Source organism: Argentina silus (genome assembly GCF_951799395.1).
Source record: "Argentina silus genome assembly, chromosome: 18".
In the NCBI taxonomy this organism is placed as follows: Eukaryota; Metazoa; Chordata; class Actinopteri; order Argentiniformes; family Argentinidae; genus Argentina; species Argentina silus.
The window spans coordinates 13,353,369-13,377,335 of NC_139672.1; the positions used below are offsets into that span (position 1 = coordinate 13,353,369).

General features: G+C 41.7%; 1 protein-coding gene across 1 annotated transcript in view; it reads right to left on the reverse strand.

Annotated features, from left to right (window-relative positions):
- egfra (epidermal growth factor receptor a (erythroblastic leukemia viral (v-erb-b) oncogene homolog, avian)) overlaps positions 1-21,640 on the reverse strand; it is a 40,100-nt gene extending 18,460 nt beyond the window's left edge. The window contains exons 1-2 of the mRNA XM_083689876.1: positions 21,442-21,640; positions 112-263 (exon numbers count right to left, since the gene is read on the reverse strand). Coding sequence (XP_083546002.1) covers positions 112-263; positions 21,442-21,520 — 231 coding nt within the window. The 5' untranslated portion in view covers positions 21,521-21,640. The remainder of the gene's footprint in view (positions 1-111; positions 264-21,441) is intronic.
- Positions 21,641-23,967: the final 2,327 nt, after the last annotated feature.

Genomic DNA, 23,967 nt, shown 5'->3' on the forward strand with positions numbered 1-23,967 from the left:
TTATTCTGGACAGCTTGGTCTGTTGAAATCACATTGGACCACTTTGTGCAGGTTAAAAATAGGCTTGTTGAATCCTTTTAGCAGCTGTAATGTGTATGTTTTCTTGTTTACCCTGAGGAAAGACAGGTCATACTGGTCCTCCATGTGTGTGACCTCCAGGTTCTCCAAGACCACAGTACAGTTGCTGTAGGTCTTCACCATGTTCTGGTAGTGGTCGTCTTTGTCCCCCAGCAGGTTGAACCGGTTGGTGATGCCCTGGCATACTGGGAATGAAGAGGGTGAAGATGGTGAAAAGTATGCTGGGAGAGTAGAAAGAATAGAGACAAGCTGAGATAGTTTCGATAGAGATGAACAGAGATAGTTTCGGAATTAACATTTAATAAATGATTGTAGGCCTTAACCCACAACAGAAGGTTGGTGATCTGGTGAGAACAAATATCCCTTCTTCCTTGATCTACACAGGAAGCTAAAGTAAGATGCTGAACACCTGACTTTAACACTGCATTATTTGTTTGTACTGTAAACTGATTAATCTATCAATAATATGTGACTTGGACAATTAATCCTTTTGTGAAAATAGACTAATTCACGCTGGTATTCAAACGCAGGACGCTGTAACATTTGTAAGATCTGCAAGATCGGCAAAATGGAAACACAATACTTAAAAGTGAAAAAAAGTGATCATGATTGTCATATTTGAGTCAGGACAGTGTCAAAGATTTCCCTTTTTTCTCTCTCTGACACACCCTCTCTCTGTCTCTCCTGCCATCACTCAATTCATGATGAGTGAGGTTTTTTTCTTGTGGGTTTGTTTCTTTGTTTGAAGTGTGAGCTGTGCACAGTCATAATTTGGCCCATCCAGCTTGCAAAAAGCTGATCTGGATTTTATCTAGAATGGGAACTAAATCTCTACAACGCTTACTCATGACTCTCGGTGAGCTGGCGGTATTTATATTGGCACAAAGCTATATCTTTCCGCTGCTATTCAGGCTAGTTAAAACAAACGCCCGCAAACTCTGGGCCATGTCATTTGTGAGCATAAATGTTGAGTTATTCATATACTTTATATGATTCACCCGGTTATCATCTGTTCTACTCATCTTCCTGTCAAAAAGAACAAGGACGACATTAAAGAGATGCTACAGGATTTTTGTCAGTAAATTCTTGACATCAAATTTTGTTTAAGTGTTGACTGAATGGTTCATGAGATAATGTTCATCGATTGCTCATTAGATGACACAGTCCTCAGTTTAAGGCCAACAAACTTTTAGCAAAATAAGCTTATGCTTGTGGTAGTGGGGAAGTGTGTCCCTCTGTCCAATCAGGTCATTTCTTGACAATGTTTTGTCTATTTCTGGAGCCCTTCTTGGTTTGTGAGCTCTCATTTTAGAACGATTGGCTGAAAATAATCCTGTATCATCTGTGTAAAGGGAGGAATACTGCATTAAAAATACTGCATATAATTTAAAAAAATTAACAGACAGGTTTTACTTCACCTTAGGACTACTAAGGTTTTAAAGGAATTTGAGAATATGTAAGTATGATTCCATGAATAAGAACTTCTATGGATCTCCATGTGCTGGGCATGTATTTACACTGGCTACACCAATAACAAGAGAGGCATTGAGAGAGTATGATAAAAGACTTACGATGTCAGCTATCTTGTATTACAGAACAAATTGTTTGGATAAGCGAGGTAGTAATAAAGATGCGTGTACAGAGCAGACAAGAGGATCTTGTTGAGAAAACAGGTCATCTTCCGGTTCATTATGTCCCGTGAGCCGGTCTAACAGGTTCTGACTGACCCTGTGAATCAGTGGCGCAGACATCTCTGTGGTTTGCTAACCATCATCCTCACACGGAGGACGACTGACTGTCAGGGATTGACTCATTTCACCTTTTGAACAGGTCTCTCTTTTGAACAGGTCTCTCTTTTGAACAGGTCTCTCTTGGAAAAGAGATTTTCAAGCTCAATTGGATTTACCTGTATAAATAAAGGGGGAGAAAAATGCTTCATTGGATGTGGAATAAAATTCACTTTACTCGAAGACCATTCTGTTGTCTTGTGAATTTTAATTTGTCAGATAGTTATGATACGTGTCCAACAGACAAGAGACAGAGAATTCCTCCTATCCTGTATCAGTGTGGGTGCTGCTGTGTTGTTTCATGGAATGCATTCCTCAACATGCCTGCTCTTGACAGCAAAGCCGTTACATGCTGAAGAACACCAGCTTCAGCAAAAGACACACCTAGGATTATCCTTTCATAAACATTAGCCCTTTATCGTTTCAAACTCATCACCATAAAGACAATATTCTTCTATCAAGCCTGAAAAACAGGAACATCTGTAAAAGACTGCAGATAAGAAAGTCATTTGGACCGATGCCAGTTCATTGTCACTGAGCCTTGTGGTGGGAACAGTACCTGAAATGTTCAATGACAATCTGATTCTGTTGATTTAGGTTCTGGCCAAACTAGTCTATGCTATCCCGTTAGTTACGTTATTACGGATTGAGCCAATGTTTTCTCTATGGGAGTCAACAGAGATGACATGGATCTGCCTGTGTCCGTTTCATATGTTTTCATAGTTTTTATGGACAAAAAAGGTTTTGCTGGACAATGACAGATCCAATTATTAGTATTTGTCCACTAACTGCCAAACAATTCCGGAACATTGACCTAGCAACAATACTTTGATTGGCTACAACATGAAGCGTCATCATTTATGCATTTTGGGTGAATAAAGTCACCCTTAAAAAGAACAGCTGTCTGTTCCTCTGTGAAGCTTCATTCTATTCCTCATTAACGTCCCCCTGAGGGTCCTCCCTGACATGAACCCAACCATCCACTAGCCCAACGCCTCAGCAACAATGGCAGACTTAGGAAGCAAGCTGCCTGTTTTAATTAGAGGGGGCGTGCGAGATTTAATTAGCTCTAATTATGACTCCAACTGAGAGGACAAACAGCAATAAACATATTGCTATATTTGTCATCGGAAATGTTTTGTGTTTACCCTCAACGGACATCATCGATCAGTATTTGCAAAATCATATAGCACACATCCATGATTAGGTGTAAAGACATTAGACCTACAATACTAGGCTGTGTCTTGTGGATGTTATTATTGTTACAGTATCTACAACCAGATGAGGCCTATCAATTTCCTTGGGCATATAGTGGAGTAAATCTATCTAAATTGATCTAAGAGTTCAAATGAAAGATGAGCAAAGGTTAAACAATATTCCTCCATCTGGCCTGAAACCAGAATGGCTGGTGCAGGTGTCTCTGGGCAAGTAAAGAAAAACAGCAGGCATTGTATAAGCCACAATAAACACTGTACTGAATCTACCTTCTGATCTCATCAACTTGTTTATGGTCAATCCAGGCAATGCACTAAACGACCTGATATTACACTGCCATAAAGTGACTTCCTGATCAGGTCGCACCACAGGGAAGACAAAATCATTCTAGTGCTGGCTGAGGTCAGACTCCCGAGATTACAGTGTGAGCATCAGCATTCATATGCTTGTGATTAAGAGAGAATCACATGTATATTTAATGTCATAATTACATAATCATCTGAAAACTAATAGCAGACCTTATATAGGCTTTGTTCTAAATGTGAATTGATTGTGGAAAGCTGATCAAGAACCAACATGTAAGGGGTTCCCTAATGGAAAATCTGGATGGAAATTAACTACAACTTCATAGGTGATGGCCCATTATTTCCATTGCCCCTGATTCACCTTAGACTCATCATAAGAACGTATCTGTACCTATGCAGGAAGTGGTTTGCAGTGATATCAATGGGAGGGAGGGAGAGAAAGAAAGAGAGATTGTAAATGCTTCACTGATTGCCTCACTTCCTCCAGCTGCGGTGCCGTCACACTATGTCCAGGAGCCAAGGAGGAGCAAGGAGTGGCCGAGCCTGGCAGGGCTCCATAACCTCTACCTCTGTGTATGTGTGGATCTGTGTGTGCATGTGTACATATACTGTTTGTGTGTGTGTGTGTGTGTGTGTGTGTGTGTGCGTGCGTGCGTGCGTGCGTGTGTGTGTGCGTGTGTGTGTGTGCCTATGTATGCATGCTTGGGTGTGTGTGCGTGTGATGCAATCAGGTGGGTGTCACCCTGTTGGAGAGGCCTAGGTGTTCGGTACATTCCCTGCAGCGCTCTGCGCTGAGCAGCAGAAACCAGATCATTAGTCATCGGATCCTGCTGCAACGTGCGGTCGCAGATCGCTGTTTTGATGTTTGTCCGAAAACCCAAAGGTGTGAGGCTGGATTTCTGTCCCTCAAGGCTATAAGATCTGTGGCTTTAGGAAACGCATTCGAGGAACTCTAGTGCTTCGGCTTTAAAAGGGTATTAGCTCCGTACGCAGTTCTGGTATCAACTGTTGTTGTGCCTAAAACAGGCCCTGTGGGATGAGTAATACAGCCTAGTTTAACTCAACACAAGCAATTCTAATTGGTTCCTAGAGTAGCATTTATTAAATTTCACCGAAACAGATTTTTTAAACAAGGACAACATACCTTGTGTAATTACCCTGTGTAATTAATGGGATAGCGAAGCATTTCTTGTTCTTTTGGCTCTACACTCCAAAGGTTTGGATTTTAAATGAAACAATTACTGTGAGGTTAAATTTTTATTTGATGGTATTTGTGTACATATTGGTTTCACCATTCAGGAATTACAACACTTTTTATGCATTTTAGGGTACCCAAAATTGATGGAACAATTGGCTTGAGGTGTTTCTGGTTCATTAAGTCTGTTCAGTCATAAGGTTTGTGCAGTCATACGAGAGCTATCAATGTCTAGTATTGATTGTTGATTATTCTAGACCTTTGGAGTCTGCTATTGGTGTCTGTCAACATGAGGACCAAAGAGATGTCATCAAAAGTCAGGAAGCCAATATGAGGCTGAAATATCAAAATAAATCAGAAATATAGCCAAAACCTTAAACCTACCAAAATGGGGGCGCTTAGTGGCGTGGCACACATAGTTCCTGGTTCGATTCCAGCCCTTGACATATCTTGCATGTCATCCCTCCACTCTCTCACCCATCATTCCTGTCATTCTCTACTATCTCTATCCTAATAAAGCAGAAATGCCATAAAAACATATTAAAAAAAACAAAGTCAACAGTTTGGAACATCATTTAATAGGAAAGAAAGCACTGGAAAGCTCAGAAATCGCAAACGGCCTGGTAGGCCAGTGGAAGACGAAAGAATGCTCACCATGATTAAGAAAACCCCCAAAACAACAGATGAGGAACACTCTCCAGGAGGTAGACTACCATCCACAGAAGACTTCACCAGCAGAACTAAAGAGGCTACACGGCAAGGCGCAAACTACTAGCTACAAAAACTGCCAGGTTACGGTTTGCTAAAAAGTACCTAAAAGAGCCTGCAGAGTTCTGGAAAAAGGTCTTGTGGACAGATGAGATAAAGATGAACATGTACCAGAGTGATGGCAAGAGTAAAGTGTGGAGAAATAGAGGAACTGTCCAATATCCACAGCATACTGTACCACCTCATCTGTGGAATATGGTGGAGAGGGAGTTATGTCTTTGGCATGTGTGGCTTCCACTGGAACTGGCTCACTTGTCTTCATTGATGACGTAACTGCTGACGGCAGCAGCAGGATGAATTATGAAGTGTACATAAACATCTTGTACAGCAAATGCCTCCAAACTCATTGAACTGCGCTTCATCATACAGCAGGACAATGACCCAAAACATACTGCCATAGCAACTAGGGAAATTGTCAGGGCCAAAAAGTGGAAAGTTGTTGACTGGCCAAGTCAATCTTCAGATTTAAATCCTATTAAACATGCATTTCATTTGCTGAAGAGGAGATTTAAGGCAAAACATCCTAAAAACAAACAACAACTTAAGATGGCTGCTGTACAGGCCTGACAGAGCATCACCAGAGAAGATACCCAGTATCTGGTGGGGTCAATGGGTTGCAGACTTCAGGCAGTTATTGCATGCAAAGGATTGCAGACCAAATTCTAAACATGAGTGCTTCATTGGACGTTTGATAAATCTTTCCTATCATTTTTGGGTACCCTGAAATAGGGGGACTATGCATGAAAAAAAACAATATGTACGCAAACACTATCGAATAAAAGCTGAGAATTTCTACTCTAACCTCTAAGTGGAACTTTTGGAGTGTAGGGCCGAAAGAAAGAAAAATACTTCACTGTCCCACTACTTATGCAGGGCACTGTATACTGTATTTGGCTTTAGAAAATATAACCTAATACTGTATGCAGCCATGTACCATACATTAGGTACTAATGTACCTTAAATGAAATGTATATTATTATTACTGATGCATTATTATTATTATTATTATTATTATTATTATTATTATTATTATTATTAATAATAATAATAATAATAATAATAATAATAATAATAATAATGATAATAATAATAATAATGAAAGTCATCATGATTGAAACCGTACTGAGGACAACAGAAATTATCCTACGTTGTTAGCTTCCCCTCATTCACTACCTGCAATTCAATTACACCTCGTCCAGAGTCTGCTAATTGCATTATTGGAGATTTCATTCTTGATTAAAGGGAAGTGGCTATGTTAATTGCTATTCTTGTTTGTTTATTTCTCCAAGGCTCTACTATCACAGTGAAGCATCTTGTGTAATCTTTTTCCCCGTCTTGGTAACTCAAAATCAATTCAAAACTAATTATTCAGACGTCAATGTATCATCATCTTCTGTGAATACAGGAAAATATCAGATTTATCTTGATTTAAAGAATCTCGAAGACATTTCGTAAGAGGACTTTAATGAGAAGCCGGTGCCGGCCATATTCCACAATCTATCTACAGAATTCAAATTTCTGAGGAAATAACAGATGTTTTGTGGAGCAGTTCTGCTTTTCTTGGATCCAGTACAAAGTCAGGGCTCCTTGGGGGTGCGTTGCCTCAAGTTTCCAGGCCCCGAGATTTCATAAATCTCCCAGGCCCACTATCAGTGAGTGAGGAAAATAAAGCACTTCCTCAATTCTTCCTGTGCATTGAGCACACACTTCCTGCTCCTTCACTCCCTGCTTGGCTGGGATTGGGGAGAGGGACGAGGGATCAAGTCACAATTATTTGGCTATCCAATTCCAAACATAATACTTTGGTATCCTGATGCAGTTGGCATATGTATCAGGTAAGGACTAGAATGTCAGAAGAAAGAACACTTTGTATGGACAGGCATGCATTCATGAATACAAAGTCTGGTTGCAGTTGAAGAAACACAAGAATGCATGTCCTCCTATTGCAAAACTGTGAATGTTAAAAAGTGTTTAAAAACTGGTAAAAAAAAAATGTGTCTAGCAGAATCTATCACCCTACTTCTGGATTGATGCCATAATGATTATGCAGCAACCAAACAACCTTTCAGCAAGCTGGAAAATTGAGATAGTTCTTCATCGAAACGTTCATGAAACATCCCCAATATCCTGTTCTTTGTACTGAGAGGCCAGAGGAAGACGCCATCTTCCTTTGTGTGGGAGACGCATCAGTCCCTTTGAGAAAATGTCTTGTGCGTCTCAAAAGAATAAGGGGCTAACAAGGGCTGGAGGAAACCCCCCCCCCCCCCCCCTCCCCCTCCCCCCCAATGGATGCAACCACACAGGCTCTCTGACATCTCAGGAAGTTCTTCTTTGCATGGGGGTCGCTCCGAGGGGTCGCTCCGAGGGAGCTGAGCTACGATGCTAACCCAGAGGCGGGTAGTTTTCTCTAGGGAAGGGGAATGGGGGCCAGGAGAAGATTCTAGAAAGGTTCTCTGAGGAGGAAGGAAGGGAGATTAGCCATCCCAGATGTTGAGAGCCACTAGCACCTACGGCTGCCTTTCCTATTTGTAAGAGAGGGAGATTTTTAGGCCTTATGCTTGATGAAGGAAAATGGCGGCTGAATCAGAGCATCTCCCCAGGGTTGCAGAGAGGACAAATAACACCATTGGATAACTGGTTACTGTAACTGTGCTCACTTCAAGTGCATTTATCTGGAGAGCAGATATAGAGATCCGTGTGAGCAAAAACTCTGCAACTGCCTACTTGGATGTGTAGCTGAGTGCCTTTGAAAATGCCGTATTGATGGTTTAGGCCCTTCAAAGCCAACGAAAGACACCAAATAAAGACCAAAAAGGCTAATGTTTACTCCTTGTTGAGTGTTCTAGAACAGTCAGTGAGACACTGCAGATATCTGTGTTTACTCTGAGACCCTGCGCCGGAATGCTGGACTCTGCACACATAACATTACCCCCCCCCCCCCCCCCCCGATAAATCACACCCAAAACATTGTCAGATACTTTCTATCATGTCCATGACTCTGTGGCTCAACGGGAGAGCTTGCCAATAGATATGGAGGCCAACACAGAGGGGCTGTTCAGGAAAGCATGTATCAATCATGTAATGGCTGAGCGCACAAAAAGTTCTTTTCATTGCATTCAAGTCGGTTATCCTTTAAATTACCACGGAGGACAGCCGTATCCTTTATTCATTTATCTTGACTGTCAATGGTGCATTCATCTCATAATGATGCCCTTTCGCCCTTTTGTGGCGGCAGAAAAGGATATCATAGATTTGTTATTGATTTGAATAAGCAAGAGAAAGCATCAATTACTGAACAAGAAAAATCTTTCTTTAGTGAAGTCATACATTAGTTAGTGTCCTTCGTTCCCCAGCCTCCCCATAGTAAGAACAATGACAGAACACATTCATCCTTCAAAAAGCACATCCCCTCCAACCCCCCCCCCCCCCCCCCCCAGTCACCAAACACTCCCCCATCCCCTTTAAGTCCAATAATCTACCCACCATCCTCCTAAAACTTTCAACATTCTACCCACTTCCTTCTTTCACTCCAGACATTCTCCTCCATTGTACGTCCTCACAGTCAAGACATTCTACCCTGTCTCCTCCCTTCCACTGCTAACCCTACACTCCTCTTCAATCCCACAGGAAGCACGGGAGGAAGACTGGAGAGGGAGTGGGCGGGCGGCAAAACTCACTGCAGTCTTTTTTACTCCCTTCACCAACCGTCTTGCCTGGAAAAGTAGAAGGGAAGAGAGAGGGAAAAAAAACCCTACCACAGGCAGAAAAACCCACACATTTCACACATCATTCCAGCAGGAAAAAAAAAGCAGCTGTGAGTCAGGATTCGGGAATCCCCAATTGGTTTCAGCATTCCAAAAGCCGTCCCATGTCACAGCATAGGGACATAGCCCAAAGGCAGATAAGGTGCTCTCTCCTCACAGGATCTAAGCACACTTAAGATAAAGACCCTGGCAGACACTTATCAACCCAACGATAAGTGGATACACTGGAGTAGTGAGAGTCATACAGTATATTACTCATTGATACATACAAGAGGAAATATTTGAAAACCAAACATCACCACTTCCCAAAACGAATATGAGGGAGAGGGCAGCTAGGACACACAGTAAGAGAGGGGTTCAAACTGTTCCCCTGATGCTCTTTCCCCTGGTGCTCTCTTGAGTTACCACGTTGTATACCTCCTTAGTCACTTCCTTGTTAACTTGCCCCTCAGTATAAAAATTCACCATAAAAAGCATATTCTATCAGAGGTTTTCGTCACTAAGCTGCCTTCTGTTGCTCAGCCCTTACTCACAGTTTCACTCCCTGGTTTACGCATTGTGCAAAGGGGCCTCTCATCCACTGATGAATAGTTTCCCCCTCATTCACACTGGCACAGACGTTACAGGACTCAACACTGCAGGGTCTTACCGAATCAGCTTAGTGTAGCTGAGGAGCCTTGAGAATTAACAACACTCTGCGAAACGGGATTTAGTTACATTTTGTCTTGTATTTGCCAAAAACTGTGACCGATTAAATTGGTGCCGTGAAGCTCAACAGAATTTAGTTATGACTTGCAGATGACACATCAAACTAAAATGCTTGAAATGCGACCGAGTGCCAAAAGTTTGAGCCCGGGGAATAACGTGTACTCTGTAATAATCTTCAGAGTGTTTCGAAAACAATCCTGTTTCCAGAAAATTGTGCGAACAATATGCCTGACATAAAAAAAAAAAATTCAGCTTTGAAAAAAATATAATTGTAGTTCTATTGGATAGCATTGCTTGCATCATTTCTAGTCCCTTTTTTCCCCTGCCCCAATCCTGCCCTAAAAGGAACAATTGTAATAAAACAGTGTTAACATTTTCTTAAAAAACTCTGACAGAAACCGCGGATCATATTGCTTCTATTTGTAGAATTGGGGGCGTCATCCTGTCCCTGACATAAGAAAAGACATAGCACACATGGTAACAAAGCCACGAGACAATGACTGTGGTTGTTTGAAGTTATCATCACTGCGGAGGACAGTTGTTTTAAAACCGCCCCCGTCAACTGGAGACAAAGCGGGGCTTTTTGGCAGGACCTCTGCACTGGCTGTCTTGCGTCACTCATCAAAGGCATCAGGGCTTGGCGGCCCGGGCCCTCTCCCTCCATATCGGGTGCACTGCTGAACATAAGGGCCCTGGCTCCGAGTCACACACACACACACACACACACACACACACACACACACACACACACACACACACACACACACACACCACTTAAAGGAATGAGCAGCCAGCGACAAGACCTGGGTCCTTTAAACATAATTAAGCGTCTGAGGAAAGTTTTTTACTATGGAAAGAAAAGGATAAAGGTGGAAAGAGACCAGCCCATGACCGTGAGCAGCAAATGGTGGAACAGCGATTTGGCTAACACCACTTGGGGTAAACAACACGTAAAACATGGTGTTTTGCATTGGTGTTTTGCAAATGTCAAAAATAACCGGAGAGACAGTTTAGCCAAGTGACTGCCCTCAGAGGTTTAGTTTTAGAGAAAAATTCTAGTGAGGTTGATGGTATCAGAAGCACACCAGTCTGTACCACTTTGTTTACCACATGCCTAACCCTAACCCTTTACTGACCTGAGCAGAAAGAGGGATGCCTACAGTACTGCACAGACAACCTTTATACAGCTATTTCCCTATCATTTCTCAACGAAAACTAACTTTTAAGGGCACTCGCATTGCAAGACTGTCTCTTTGTTAATTTTATGAAAGTGAAACACCATGTTTTCTAGTGGTGTAGCCAGCATTTCACTGATCGCAGATGGTGTCTTTAATATGGGTGTGTCATTGTTATTAAAAGGTAAGTGTCTGCAGTAGGCACAGTAACTAAACTACTACACGATTGAAGGTTTAATGCTGCTGCAACAGGACTGTCCTGATTATTTTCTAACAAGAATTTGTCTGAAACATATAGAATAATGAAGTTTACCTAAGTTCAGGCAAGACACTTTAAGTCAATTGGACAGCTGATCTGACATATATCTATACATCACACATATATATATATATATGTATATATCACATGTTCATGGGACAAGGCTTAAAGAGACGCAACATTCCACCATGGTTAAACAAATACACAGTACGCCACTGGCTATGAGAGTAAAACCCCTCCCGCTTGGTCGCTCTGTATTTAACCTACCTACGGGGGGGGGGGGTTGAGAAGTTATGGCCTCCCTGCCTTATATTATTTTATTTTATGTTTATGTTTAACTTAACAAGCACGGTGCTATACAGAGCGGAGCCATCCTATTATGCCAAACCTGATGTACTACCATTTCATTCAACAATATTCAACCAGCGTAAGTGTCCTGACTGAAGGTTGCTTCAGGCCCAAACTGATCTCACAGAATGGGAGCAGCGGGTTGCGTTGCTGTTCCAGGCAGCTATACCTACAACACGGTAAAAACAGCTAAGGCACTGCTAGACTCTCTTACTGAGAGATGTGTGAGCTTTGGACGAAACTCTCAACAGATGTAGTGATGTTCTCTGTAAAAAATGTTGGATGGTCTTAACTTTCCATTGCTTTTTCTGTTCAAATGTGTAGATGCCAAATCCTTACAACACACAGAACCTGAGGTAATCTGGGAAGAATTCGGACCATTTTAATTGTTGGAGGTTTAAAGAGTGGATATTGTCTTAAAAAAATGCCTGAACCGTATGCTGCCTGATCACCACAGACAGTAGAAACTGAAAAGGGGCTTATCCACTCTGTTCCCCATTTGCTGCTTGTGGAGATGGCTGCCTAACATTCTTCAAATACCTCATGCTTGACTATTTGAAAGCAATCAAACTTGCTTATGTGCCCTTCAACCCTTAAACCAATTACACTTATTCTAATCTTTCCGGCAATATTATGCATGGGTGATTACGGGATAATACTTTCATAAAACAGAAACAAGTGCATCCCATATTAAAAAGTCTGGGACTCTCGAAAGGATAATCAGCTCAGAGAGATAGACTGTTGATACAGTGGATAAAGGTCCAATAGGCTAATCCTGATGTCTGGAATCCAACTAGGCACTCTTGGGTATTCACATAGACCATCCTCCACCCAGCTATAAACACTTACTGACTGACCAGAGATTACATTAATTTTCAATCATATTTCAGCCCTTTGTCATGTCATGTCAGGGAATGTAGGGCAGGGTGAGAAAATACATGACTTTGGATGGTAACGTGCTGTAAAATCGTACGGTTTCTATGGTCAATGAAGGATCAATCACGCCCTGTTGTACAGCGAGGAAATTAGGTTAAAGCTGTATTTTTTTCCTTCTTTTTTTTGTTTGGGGTCTTCTGGTTCCTATTATGGCAACATGTGGTCATAAAGTCGTTTCTCTCCCGCAGATTTCCCACCAGGAAATTCATTCTAGTTTTGAGTGCAGTGAAGCATCTGCTATTTCAACCTGCAACAATCACCAAAGGTAGAGAAGGTCATAGCGTCAACCAGAAGCCTTTCTTAGTGAGTTTAACAAATCACAGAGTAACTCTGCAAAGCAGTTGTCGGTGAATCTGTTACTCTGATATCAACCAGCCATGTCTTCCAGCTCTGGGCAGTAAACAACATGGAGAAAACATTTTGTAGTGATGATGAAATTCTTCTAAGGTGATGTAAAAAAAGGGCTAGACTGGAGTGACGGTATGAAGGCTGACATCTTCATACCACACCCTGTCATAATGTGCTGCTAGCCTATCATCGTGTCGGTAATTCAGAGGGTACGTCATGAGATGGAATGGCTGTAATTTCCTCTCCAACAACATACTGTTCGATGTGAACAGGTGATTTGTCAGTTTCCTTCATTCAATTCAGGACACATGTTGTACCCTTCAGTAACCCCCCCCCCCCAGGACCAAGATACCTCACAACAACATGATTCATCAACCATTTTCTTTTCATAAAAGTTTTTGATTAGGGATACATCATACGTCTCTCTCTCTCTTTTTATTCATTCATCCTGTAAACCGCATGATGTTGCATATGTGTATGAAGTGTGCAATAAAAAAAAATGTTTGATTGGATTTGACACGTCAAGCTTAAGGGGTTTTCCTACATCTGTCTTGGTTCATGACTTCACCCTAAGCAGCAAGGTAGTAATATGTACCTGCACAGTCACTCTGTAACGGTATGTAATTCCATGCAAATTCATACATTTAGCAACATAATATAAATTGCTTATGCATGTATCTATATTTGAAACATAATCGAATGTACATAGGTAGGCTAATACAAAAAGACAAAATAACTGCCCTGATTATCCAAAACAGTGACCCTTCTAATTGAACACATCCTCTGACGGTGTATATAAATACTGGCCTTTCAAGACACTGGCCTTTCTTCCCCAGTGTTGGTACAGGCTAAATAACAATGTGACTAAAGTCACGTCTACACAGCCCATTAACACCAGAGGAGAAAGATAAGCTTGTGTCACAGCAGACACCCAAAGTCCTGAATAAAGAACCTTTTGTTACACAAGTTAAGGTTACCACGGAGATGGGGCCATCCATGCAGGTCTGGCCTATGTATACATATGGAGCAGATAGCTGAATGCATCACTCTCTCTCTCTCTCTCTCTCTCTCTCTCTCTCTCTCTCTCTCTCTCTCTCTCTCTCTCTCTCTCTCTCTCTCTCTCCCTCCCTCCCTCCCTCCCTCTCTATTCTCTAGCATATATAACAAGTGAATCGGGACATGTAAAAAGCAAACAACACAGCACTCTGTGTCGGTGTTACAGCCGTTGGACAAAGCTTGGACCTGTGTGTGTGTGTGTGTGTGTGTGTGTGTGTGTGTGTGTGTGTGTGTGTGTGTGTGTGTGTTTACTGTATGTCTGTGTATATGTGTGTGTGTATGTGTGTGTGTGTGTGTGTGTGCGCGCGCATGTGTGCGCACTCCCACACATGTGCTTGTATGTGTCGTGAATTCAGCCTTCAGAAGGGGTTGTGTCAGAGTCTGTTGATCGGGAGCCAAGATAACATTGCCTCTGTCTATACAGTGAAACGCCTCGTGCTTTCAGCTCCCTCGTCAATAACATTCAGAACTGAGTGGTTACTGACAGAAAGGTTGCTTCTATGACCGAATGAACCTTGGGGCACTACAGGTATCACTTACATGTAGCACTGTACGACAGTACCATATTATAATTCCAGGAAAAATAAAACCAGCTTCAGCAATGTCCATTTAAAAAAGAAATATAGCTGGCTAGCACTGTTAGCTAAGTTGATTGGCTAACACAGACACATTTTTGGGGGGTGGTTCGAAACATCACGTCTGCTCAAAGTCAATCAAGATGTCGCCGCTCGCAACCCGCACCGCATTCTAATGGAATCAGCTAAAAACTATTTCTCCAGACCTCCAAAGGAGGCATGAATACAACGTGATTTTGGGGGGTATGGTTTGGAGGATTTTTTTGTTTCACTCATGGCCTTGTGGAGGGCGCAATCAGTTCAAAATGGAGGTGATGTACCATTTAGACCAAACAATGACTGCTCCTCTGTAAACACTGCCGTCTCTATGCACTATAAGTACCATTCAAGTAGATAATAAGAAAGTTATACGGCCTTGATCAGCATGTCACCACACCCTCTCTAATAAGGCATGTAATGCCATAATGGGGAAGGAAAACACTAAGTAGTTAGGAGTCGAGTGATGAAAATCCCTCTGACAAGCCGTAACAGGGTTCCCACTTGATTCCATGCTCGGTTTTGTAAGACATTCATTTGCAACTCTCCATACCAAGTTGAGACACTTGAGTCACGCATTCTTAGAGGATACTTTTTACACGTTTTGAACTTCAATATGCTATATCATGGACATGGTTTAAGTTTGGTTTGTCCAAACATAAAATGATCTACGATTTGTTTAAAGTCTACATATACGTCTGAGTTCTGACAAGAAAGTGTGGAAATGCCTCAGGTGTGGAAAATCACACCTGCTTTACAGCAGACTGACAAATCAGAGAGTTAACGCCTCATAAATCTATATCATGGCAGATACCAACATGTATCTATCTGTCACCTGGGCCAAATCTCAAAAGACTCCCCATTTTCCATGTACTTCAGTCTCTTTGGACAGAGAATAAACCATGACGTGATTCTGGCCAAGCTGGGCAGTGCACTGTATAGAGAATAAGGTCTTAATCAGGATATAGTAGGAGGAAGCAAACTGCGTCCTAGATCAAGAACAACAGGGACATCACCCTTCTATCCCCATACGTTCTAACCCGATGGGAGGATCGATTTACATGAAAAGTGAACAAATTAACTATATTGGACCAGGATCCTTCACAAACATATGACTCACAGTTTAAACATACAATACCATTTAGTTTATTAGACCGATATGGACCACACAGGAAGAGCCTAAATGGTATAAGGAACACAAGCAACCCATTACTGAAATCAGCCACCACCCCTGAACCTGCCCCGTGGTGGGTTTTGGGAAGATTTGTTTTGTGAAGCTATTGTTCTCGTCCCAATGGGGGATTCCTTTTTTGCACAAGTATTATTCCAAACATTGTTCTTCTGAAAGACCCAAGAGGAGGTGTGTTACTAAAGACGCCACACCTACAAGGATGAGAAATTCCAGACTACATTGTCTGTGTGTGCCGTTAACTGGGGACCTGACAACGTCTACTGAAACAACTTTAGAATACTGAAACAACTTTAGAATACTGAAACAACTTTAGAACACTGGCGAAATATTCTAAATCAAAGTAAAATACTTGACCGTATCTTGAACAGTCTTCCTGATGTTTCTATGTGTAAATCTCTATCAGATTTTCCTGTTTTTCTTCCTAATCATGATTCTCTCTTCGATCTGTTTATCACCCTTTAGTCCCTCTCACTGTCATCTGTCAACAACGGAATATTGCATATTAATTTATTCAGAGCAAATTGGCCCGTATCTCTTCTATAACATACAGATGGAGGGTCAACAGATATTGGGCACCTACGTTTTAGCGATAGAATTCTCCATGTTCGATAGAACCAAAGTAATACACATGTTTGATGTTCAGCTTTCCAAAAGAGCAGCACTGTTGCGAAATCAGTCCTGACAGAGGCCCACAGGATGGAAACACATTCATTTCCCACTTCCCATCTTTACCTACTGGCAATGTCCAAATAAACCATTGTAGTGATTTCTGAGCCAACCAGGCAGTAAAAGGCGAGGGGAGGGGGTGAGCTATATTGGTTCATCTAAAAATGATGTTTGAATTTGCTGACATCAATATTGCAGTCATGCTCTTTGTCACTCTTCTGGCCTCTTCACTTTTACAACATGGAGGAACGACTTCTATTGTTTGTGCCATTATTGCTGTTCAATATTTGTATAGCTGTGAACTGTGATATACCGTAAGGCATAGATATATTACATACTAAGCCACAACCCACATGTTATCTATGTGTCATAAGTAATTAAATTGAAACATACAATCACTGCATGCAATTATGTCTCAGTAAAAAAGATAATATGGGAAACTATCTATGAATTTTGAATATACAGGGCAAACAAATCGCAATCTCCATTTGAGTCTATTTTCTCTTGGTAAAATATTGTTTAAATGAAACTATACAAGGGGGTCAATGGATTCATGTGAGCAGTGGGCTGTTTTCTGTTTTGCACCTGATGAGGAGTAAAGATAGTGGGGCCTTTTTCCAGACCGAATTCCTTGGTCTCTTTCCACCGGAGACTCGAGGTGACCCATTGGATCATGGAAAGGCTATAAAACCAGTCGATGTCACCATGTACAAACAAAGGATTGAAATCAGCTCAATGAGTAACCACATTCAAACAAGTCACTTACTCCATGCATAAGATAACTGGATGTATATATTGCAAACTGCAAGACATCATCTATCTACAATGGTAACCACAGTATAATGTGCTCTACCATGAACTCAAACTATAATGGTTTATTGAGAATCAACTGTGTGTGTGTGTGTGTGTGTGTGTGTGTGTGTGTGTGTGTGTGTGTGTGTGTGTGTGTGTGTGTGTGTGTGTGTGTGTGTGTGTGTGTGTGTGTGTGTTTACTCGATAAATGAGCTGTGACTGTGAATGATGGTGTCATCAAATAATGGGGAAATGACAAAGGCTGTCTACAGCCTTAGCTTACGGTGGAGAATACAGTGAAGTATGCAACATCTACACAAACACCACTGGGTGCTTCTGCTGCAGGCCACAGATCTCATGCCTCAGACAAAGGCATCAGTGCTGCTGGATACCTGGAATTCACAAAGGGCACCATTGTCCATCTCTGAAACAGTAATCCTCTGGAGCAAAAGAAATCTCTGCCACTCAAGACACTAGTGCAGTTTATCAAAGGAGGGAGAGTTTTTGTTTTTTTTCAGGACTCATGGCCCAACTCCAGAAGCCATATCTCCAACAATGGTTTGAGCAGATGGGAATCTGGGAATGCCATCAGAGAGGCAGACCAGCAAGCACCCCCACTGGATCCTAATGAACAGCCTGAGAGTCTTAAGTTACCTTAGTATCGTAACCTATATTTCACTGGCGACATCCACCTGATCCCACAGAGTGGGTTTTAATGAAAATAAAAGAAATGGTTTTCAGAAATTATGGAAAACAATGGATGATGGATATGGAATGCTGTAGTAGAGAAGTTGGTTTGGTTGGATTCCAAATGAGAGCAGGAACCTTTATTGGGGGGTTGAGGAGTCTGTAATGGTGCAATGGCAACCTGAAGAGACTAGACTGACTAACTATATGATCACAGAGTAGGGAAAATACAGTATACTACTGTATAATACTACATAATACACAATACTGTATCTAAATATTCGTGCAGATTGATGGGGAGATGGCAGTCTAGCACTTTCACTGGACTTTACCTACGTGACACGTCCCACTCCGACAGCTGCCAAGAGCTTCCGACACCCATTAACTATGAAAAATAATATTGACGTAAGCGGCTTGGGTCGTGCCCACGCGAGCTTGGTGGGCCTCCTGGTGTGGGGATTAAGGATTTAGCTGGCGACATGTCCCTGTGATTAGTTTGATCTGTTACACACAGGTTATCTCGTGGCCCAAGGAGACGAGCCCTGAGGGAAGCTCTTCCCTCCAATATCTCTGCTCTGACAGCTTGGCATGGCCTGAGATGAGCATCGCAAAAGATACAACGTTTTCACAAACCGTTAAGAGAACCATTTCAACCACCACCAAACGATACTATAGAGTATAGAGCAGTATAGTATAGAGAGAGGTCCAGTGGACACAAAGACCCCGTGGGGGTTAGGCATCGTAGGCAGTCATTTAGAATTACTGGAGAAATGACTTCCGGATGACTAATGGGAGAAATGATGGGTCGTATTAACAAGCTCTCTGCAGATGAGAGTTAATCACCAGTGAGGCAGCGTATGTAAGTCTCTCAGCAGTTGTACCTGACTCCCACCACCAAACGGGCTGCCCAGGCTGTCACGGGATAACTGACAGGGCACACTTCCTGTGGGAGAGTAGTAATTGCTGCTAAGTGCATTATCAAATCTCAAATTCATCTCAAAGAGGGAGCCCACACCATTGATGTCTTCCCCATACAGGATAACAACATCCGCTAAATTCATTCAGATCCCCAGAGCAAGCTAAAGAGGGGGCTTTCAGTTGTTTTTTGTCACTAACGTAGGAAAAACTGAGGGGGTGCAGGAGTTTTGTCCTTCCCATCTTAACACTGCAATTTGACTCTGGAGGAGAAAGATCCTATGGTCTAGGTACATATTTTGAGGAACACACCCATGTCCATCCAGAAGTTTGGATTTGAGTCAAATTTGAGTTTTTTGCAAAAGATGAAAGCGATAGATATGACACACTCTAATTAACATATTGTGACTTTGTTGACATCTACTGAGTAACCCATATCAATTGATGGATAACCTCATGTGCGCTACAGTGAAATGCAGGACAATTGGAATATCTCAGCTATTGCTGTCGTTCTTGTCATTTTCAAATAGGCTAAAGGAGAGCATTGATATTGACTACATATTGACTATACTGTAATTTCAGGTCATGTTCTTATCAACTTAGCTACTTTTGGAAAATGCGTGTCAGGAAGATGCTCTGAGTAACACAGAAACATCTGTCTCAGCCGGTGGCCAAACAACAACAACAAAACAAACTGTCCTCCTCTCAAACCACATGGCAGGACATTGAATTCAAATGAAAATCGAAGAAATGCAAGTATATGTCCTGTATACAGAACTTAAAACTAACTCTTTAAACTAATGTTCGCTGTACTAAAATTTGCAACTAACTTTCTGGTGCAGTGACAGTTTTTGAAGGTTTTTCTAGTTTTATAGACTTTCATAAAGCCTTATTTAGGGCCCTTTTTCTGCTTTTACAGCAGGGCCTCGATGAGTGCTGTCTGGTTTGTTTAGCTGTGGCGAAATATTTAGGAAAATCTGTCTTATGGCTCACAAACACGGCTGACTTGTTATGATTCTGCAAACACTGGCTGGGAAAGGAACTCGCTGGAACCGGCTAGAGAGATGAAACATCCACTTGTTAACTCTGTATGGGCTCTGGGACCATGGCTTTGGATATGCTTCTATTGAATGTAGATGATGACAGATGAACACAACCACTAAAGGTTATGAGGGCTTTAAGAGGCTCCCTCCATCCACCTGCCCCTCCTAGGATCTGATTAATGTTAGGTGAAGTACAGGAAAAAAAGTCTGAGGAAAATCAGCTTTTAGATAAAAAAATTTAAAACTTTGAAACATACTTTCTTATTCTATCACTGCGATCATTACCAATGGTTTAGGTTTTACTCAACATGTCTGCGTTTGTATCCCTGTGTGTATTCTCCATAAGACCATCTGCTAGCTAGATGTAACATGAATGTTTTCTGAAAAGTAGTTTCTTATCTTAGTTGTTTATCTCGCCATAGAAGAAGCATTGCCCTCTATTTAACTGGGATGACATGTACTATTAATGTTTCCACAGAGTTTACTCTGCCTGAACGCTTCTGTTGACTTAGTTTATTCAGGCTTACGGAGGAAGCAAATAAAACCGGTAGCAGAAGTGGTGTTGTCGAGAAAGTCCTCCTACAAAACACCCTCCATGCTGCATGCAGCTGGAGAATATTCTCATCATCAGAATGATAGAGGCACTTTGCAGAATATATCAAATAGTTGGAAACTATTATATATAGGACATTGATTAGAGCAGACAAAACAGTCCCACGTGTCCCTAGTTAACAATAATACCCTCATGTCAGTGACCTTTAATACAAGGCCAACAGAAAACATCTACTGTACTGTACAGCGCAGCCACAACTCTAGTGCAATACATATGAGCTAAACATTTATTTTCCCAGTGTATGAATGACTGCGTGTGTGTATGTGTGTGTGTGTGTGTGTGTGTGTGTGAGAGAGAGAGAGACAGACAGACAGACAGACATAGAGAGTGAGAGAGAGAGAGACAGACAGACAGACATAGAGAGAGACAGACAGAGAGAGAGACAGACGGAGACAGAGACGCTGATGGGACATCCAACCATCCGCTACCACAATAACCTAGACCAAGTTGCTGGCAGCACAAATCAAAGTTGCAGACAAGTAGTGCATCACAAAAAAAAGTGAAAAGAAGCTGGGCAATATTCCCCCCCCCCCCCCTTCCAAAATGAAATGTACCTCATTTGAGGACAATTAGGCTAGTATTGCAAAACCTCTCTCCTCCCATTCCCGGGAATCAACGTGAGCACAGTACGTTTGTCATTTCACACGGGGCTGCACAGTTACGATGTGATTTCCCTTCCAACTGGGACCTCACACTCACAGTCACAATGGCTATGAAAGCTATACTATCACTGGCCATTATGCTTTAACACTTTACATGTTACAAATATAGGGTGGTAGATCAATTGTTAAATGTAGCTCAGATAAGTCACTTTACTCTTTCCCAAGCTGAGGAGTTTGTACCAAAGACATACATGTTATACATGGACTGTACTTGTACAGTGAAATAACTTTCGTGAATAATGTAACGAATGGCAACTCATTTCCCAACGAAAGTATGTCCTAAAAGGACACTGGGAAGCACATTACTCCTTGTCTTACCTTTCTTTTCCGGCAAAGCACCCGAGCCCCAGGAAAGTAAAAAGGTGAAAATGATCCAGATTTGAAACTGTACAGCCATGGCACTTTTCAAGCTATTCGTTCTTCCTCGACGAGTGAAAATGTGTCATTCCATACTAATTCAGAATATTCTTCAACTAGTTTTACCATAAAAACCTTGAGGTGGCGTGAACGAGGCGACTTTTCTTGGACTTGTGAGAAGTTGAAGTGTCCCAGCTCCTCCTCTCTGGTGGAGGCGACGGGACGAGGCGCTCCGGCAGGAGAAACCACCGGGCTTCTGACGTCATCCGCAGGGAGGACCATGGGTGGAAATTCTCATGCATCCTTACAGGTAAGTGGGTCGACAGGGTACAGCAGCAACATTTGAATTAAATCACACGATTTGGACACATTAATAACTTGCAAGATTATCAGATTTTTGGTCTGAGCATTGATTACTTTATCTTGTGATGACTGATGGATAGATGATTCACTTACTTAAACAAATGTGTTTGTTGTCAGTCGCTTTGGATAAAAGCGTCTGCTAAATGCCATAAATTTATAATTTAGTAATTTATAATTGAAAAACGTTCAGCCTGTTATAGCTGATGAATAACAAATTGGATATCAAAAATATCAAGTTGCCATAATAAGTGTGGTAACGTTGTAATTACTCTAATGCTGATACTCTATGTTGGCACATAGTCATTTAGTAATGAGCATAAGCTTATTTTGCCAAAGCTTGTAAGTCTAAAACTAAGTATTGCGTGGTTTAATGAGGCAATGCATTGATTGATATTATATCATACAAGTATGATAAACATACACTCATCACTCGAAAACGTTTGAGGTAAACAATTAGTAATCAAACTTCCGTAGTGTATCATTAACTTTTATTGAGCTGCTCTTGTGAGTAGATGTTATATTGAAATATACTGCATCTTCTCGCATTTGTCAATCATGTCATCATAACGTGCAGATTGTGTTTTCCTCATCTGCGTTGTTGATATGAAACAAAAGCTCATAGAGGATAAAAAATGTGGGTTGGTTGGACAAATGATAACGTGTGTTAATTGTTGACTGAGGGTCAGTCAGGTCAAAGTGATCTGAATGGCCGTCGAGCCAGAAATGGGTCTGTTGCTGTACACAGACCAGACTCTATGGGGACAAGAGAGATAGAAAACATTTGTCACATAAGCTGTTATCTCATTACTGTAGCCTAATGGCTCTGCAAATTGTCTTCAGTCAGAAGAGGAAGAGGATATCGTGTGTTTCGCGAAGTTATGACCATTCCTAGTTTCATCGCAGATAAATCATGTACGCTCACTAGCTAATGTGAGGGTTACATTTCACATTTGAATAGTGTACTATTTCGAGCACACATTGGATATGTTGCAACTGTCTTGAAGATTACTACCTGGTCTTTGGAAAAAGAGAACATTCCAAGGTGTTGTCATAAGTAGGTGGAAAATATGTCGACAGAGTGTGTGCCAGGAACTGGTAGGGACAGTTAGACATGCTAGTATTCCCAGAGGATGGAAAAGATGCCTCATTAACTATGTACAGAGATTCCATCTCAACCTTCTCAAAGGCTCTATACTGTCACATGCATTTGATCTGAATTAGGACAGATGTGCAACGATATTGCAAATGTTAATGAGACACATATAGCCCACAAATTACAAATCTGGCTGCACGCACAACACACAATGTAATATATTTTTTAATTTGTTTTTTTACAAGCATTTGCCCTAAATATTGAGAGCATGGTGTTGTGACAGGTTCTTCTAATCAACCTGTCATCACTCCCACCCCCCACCCAGCCCAGAGCACGCCCCACCTCTGGTACTGTACTCCTCCACTCTCCCCGCCCTGGGCCCCAAACCACAGCTGTCAGCCAAGCAGAACCGTCAAACAAACACACAATAATGACCGACCAACGGGGGATTCCTACTAAAGAAAAGAAAGTGATGGCTGACTGGCCTTGACTGGACACATCCCACGTTTCACTCAGCCGCTTTCAATTTGGCCCTCTTTACCTCTCGAGAAGCCAAGACCCACTCCTCAGGGGGTGGTCTATCAGGGTGGGGGTAACATGTTTTTTTATTTTCATGAAGAAACGAAAAACTGTATTTCGGTGCATGCTTCTACCCAAACAGGGCACTGAAGGTACATTACTGTATATAGAAAGGTGCCAGTTCATAAAAATAAAAATAAATCTGCATATTTACATGACAATATTCTACTGTACCTAGAAGCCAAACATCCCAACTGTGATACTGTTTTGTCCATCAAGAAAATGACACTGGATTAGACAATAATTGGACGAAGAGTCAAAGCAATTAAGTGGTTCATCGGTGCAGAAAGGTGATGGGACCATGCTGTAAGGGAACAGCCTTCTTACCCCTGAGGTCTCGCTCTGATCTGCATGACAGGGTCCAGCTGGACCAGAAGCATCATCTCACGGTTGTTGTTCATGTAAGAAAACATGCATATCAAAATAGACAAACCCCTCCCCAGTCCTTAGAG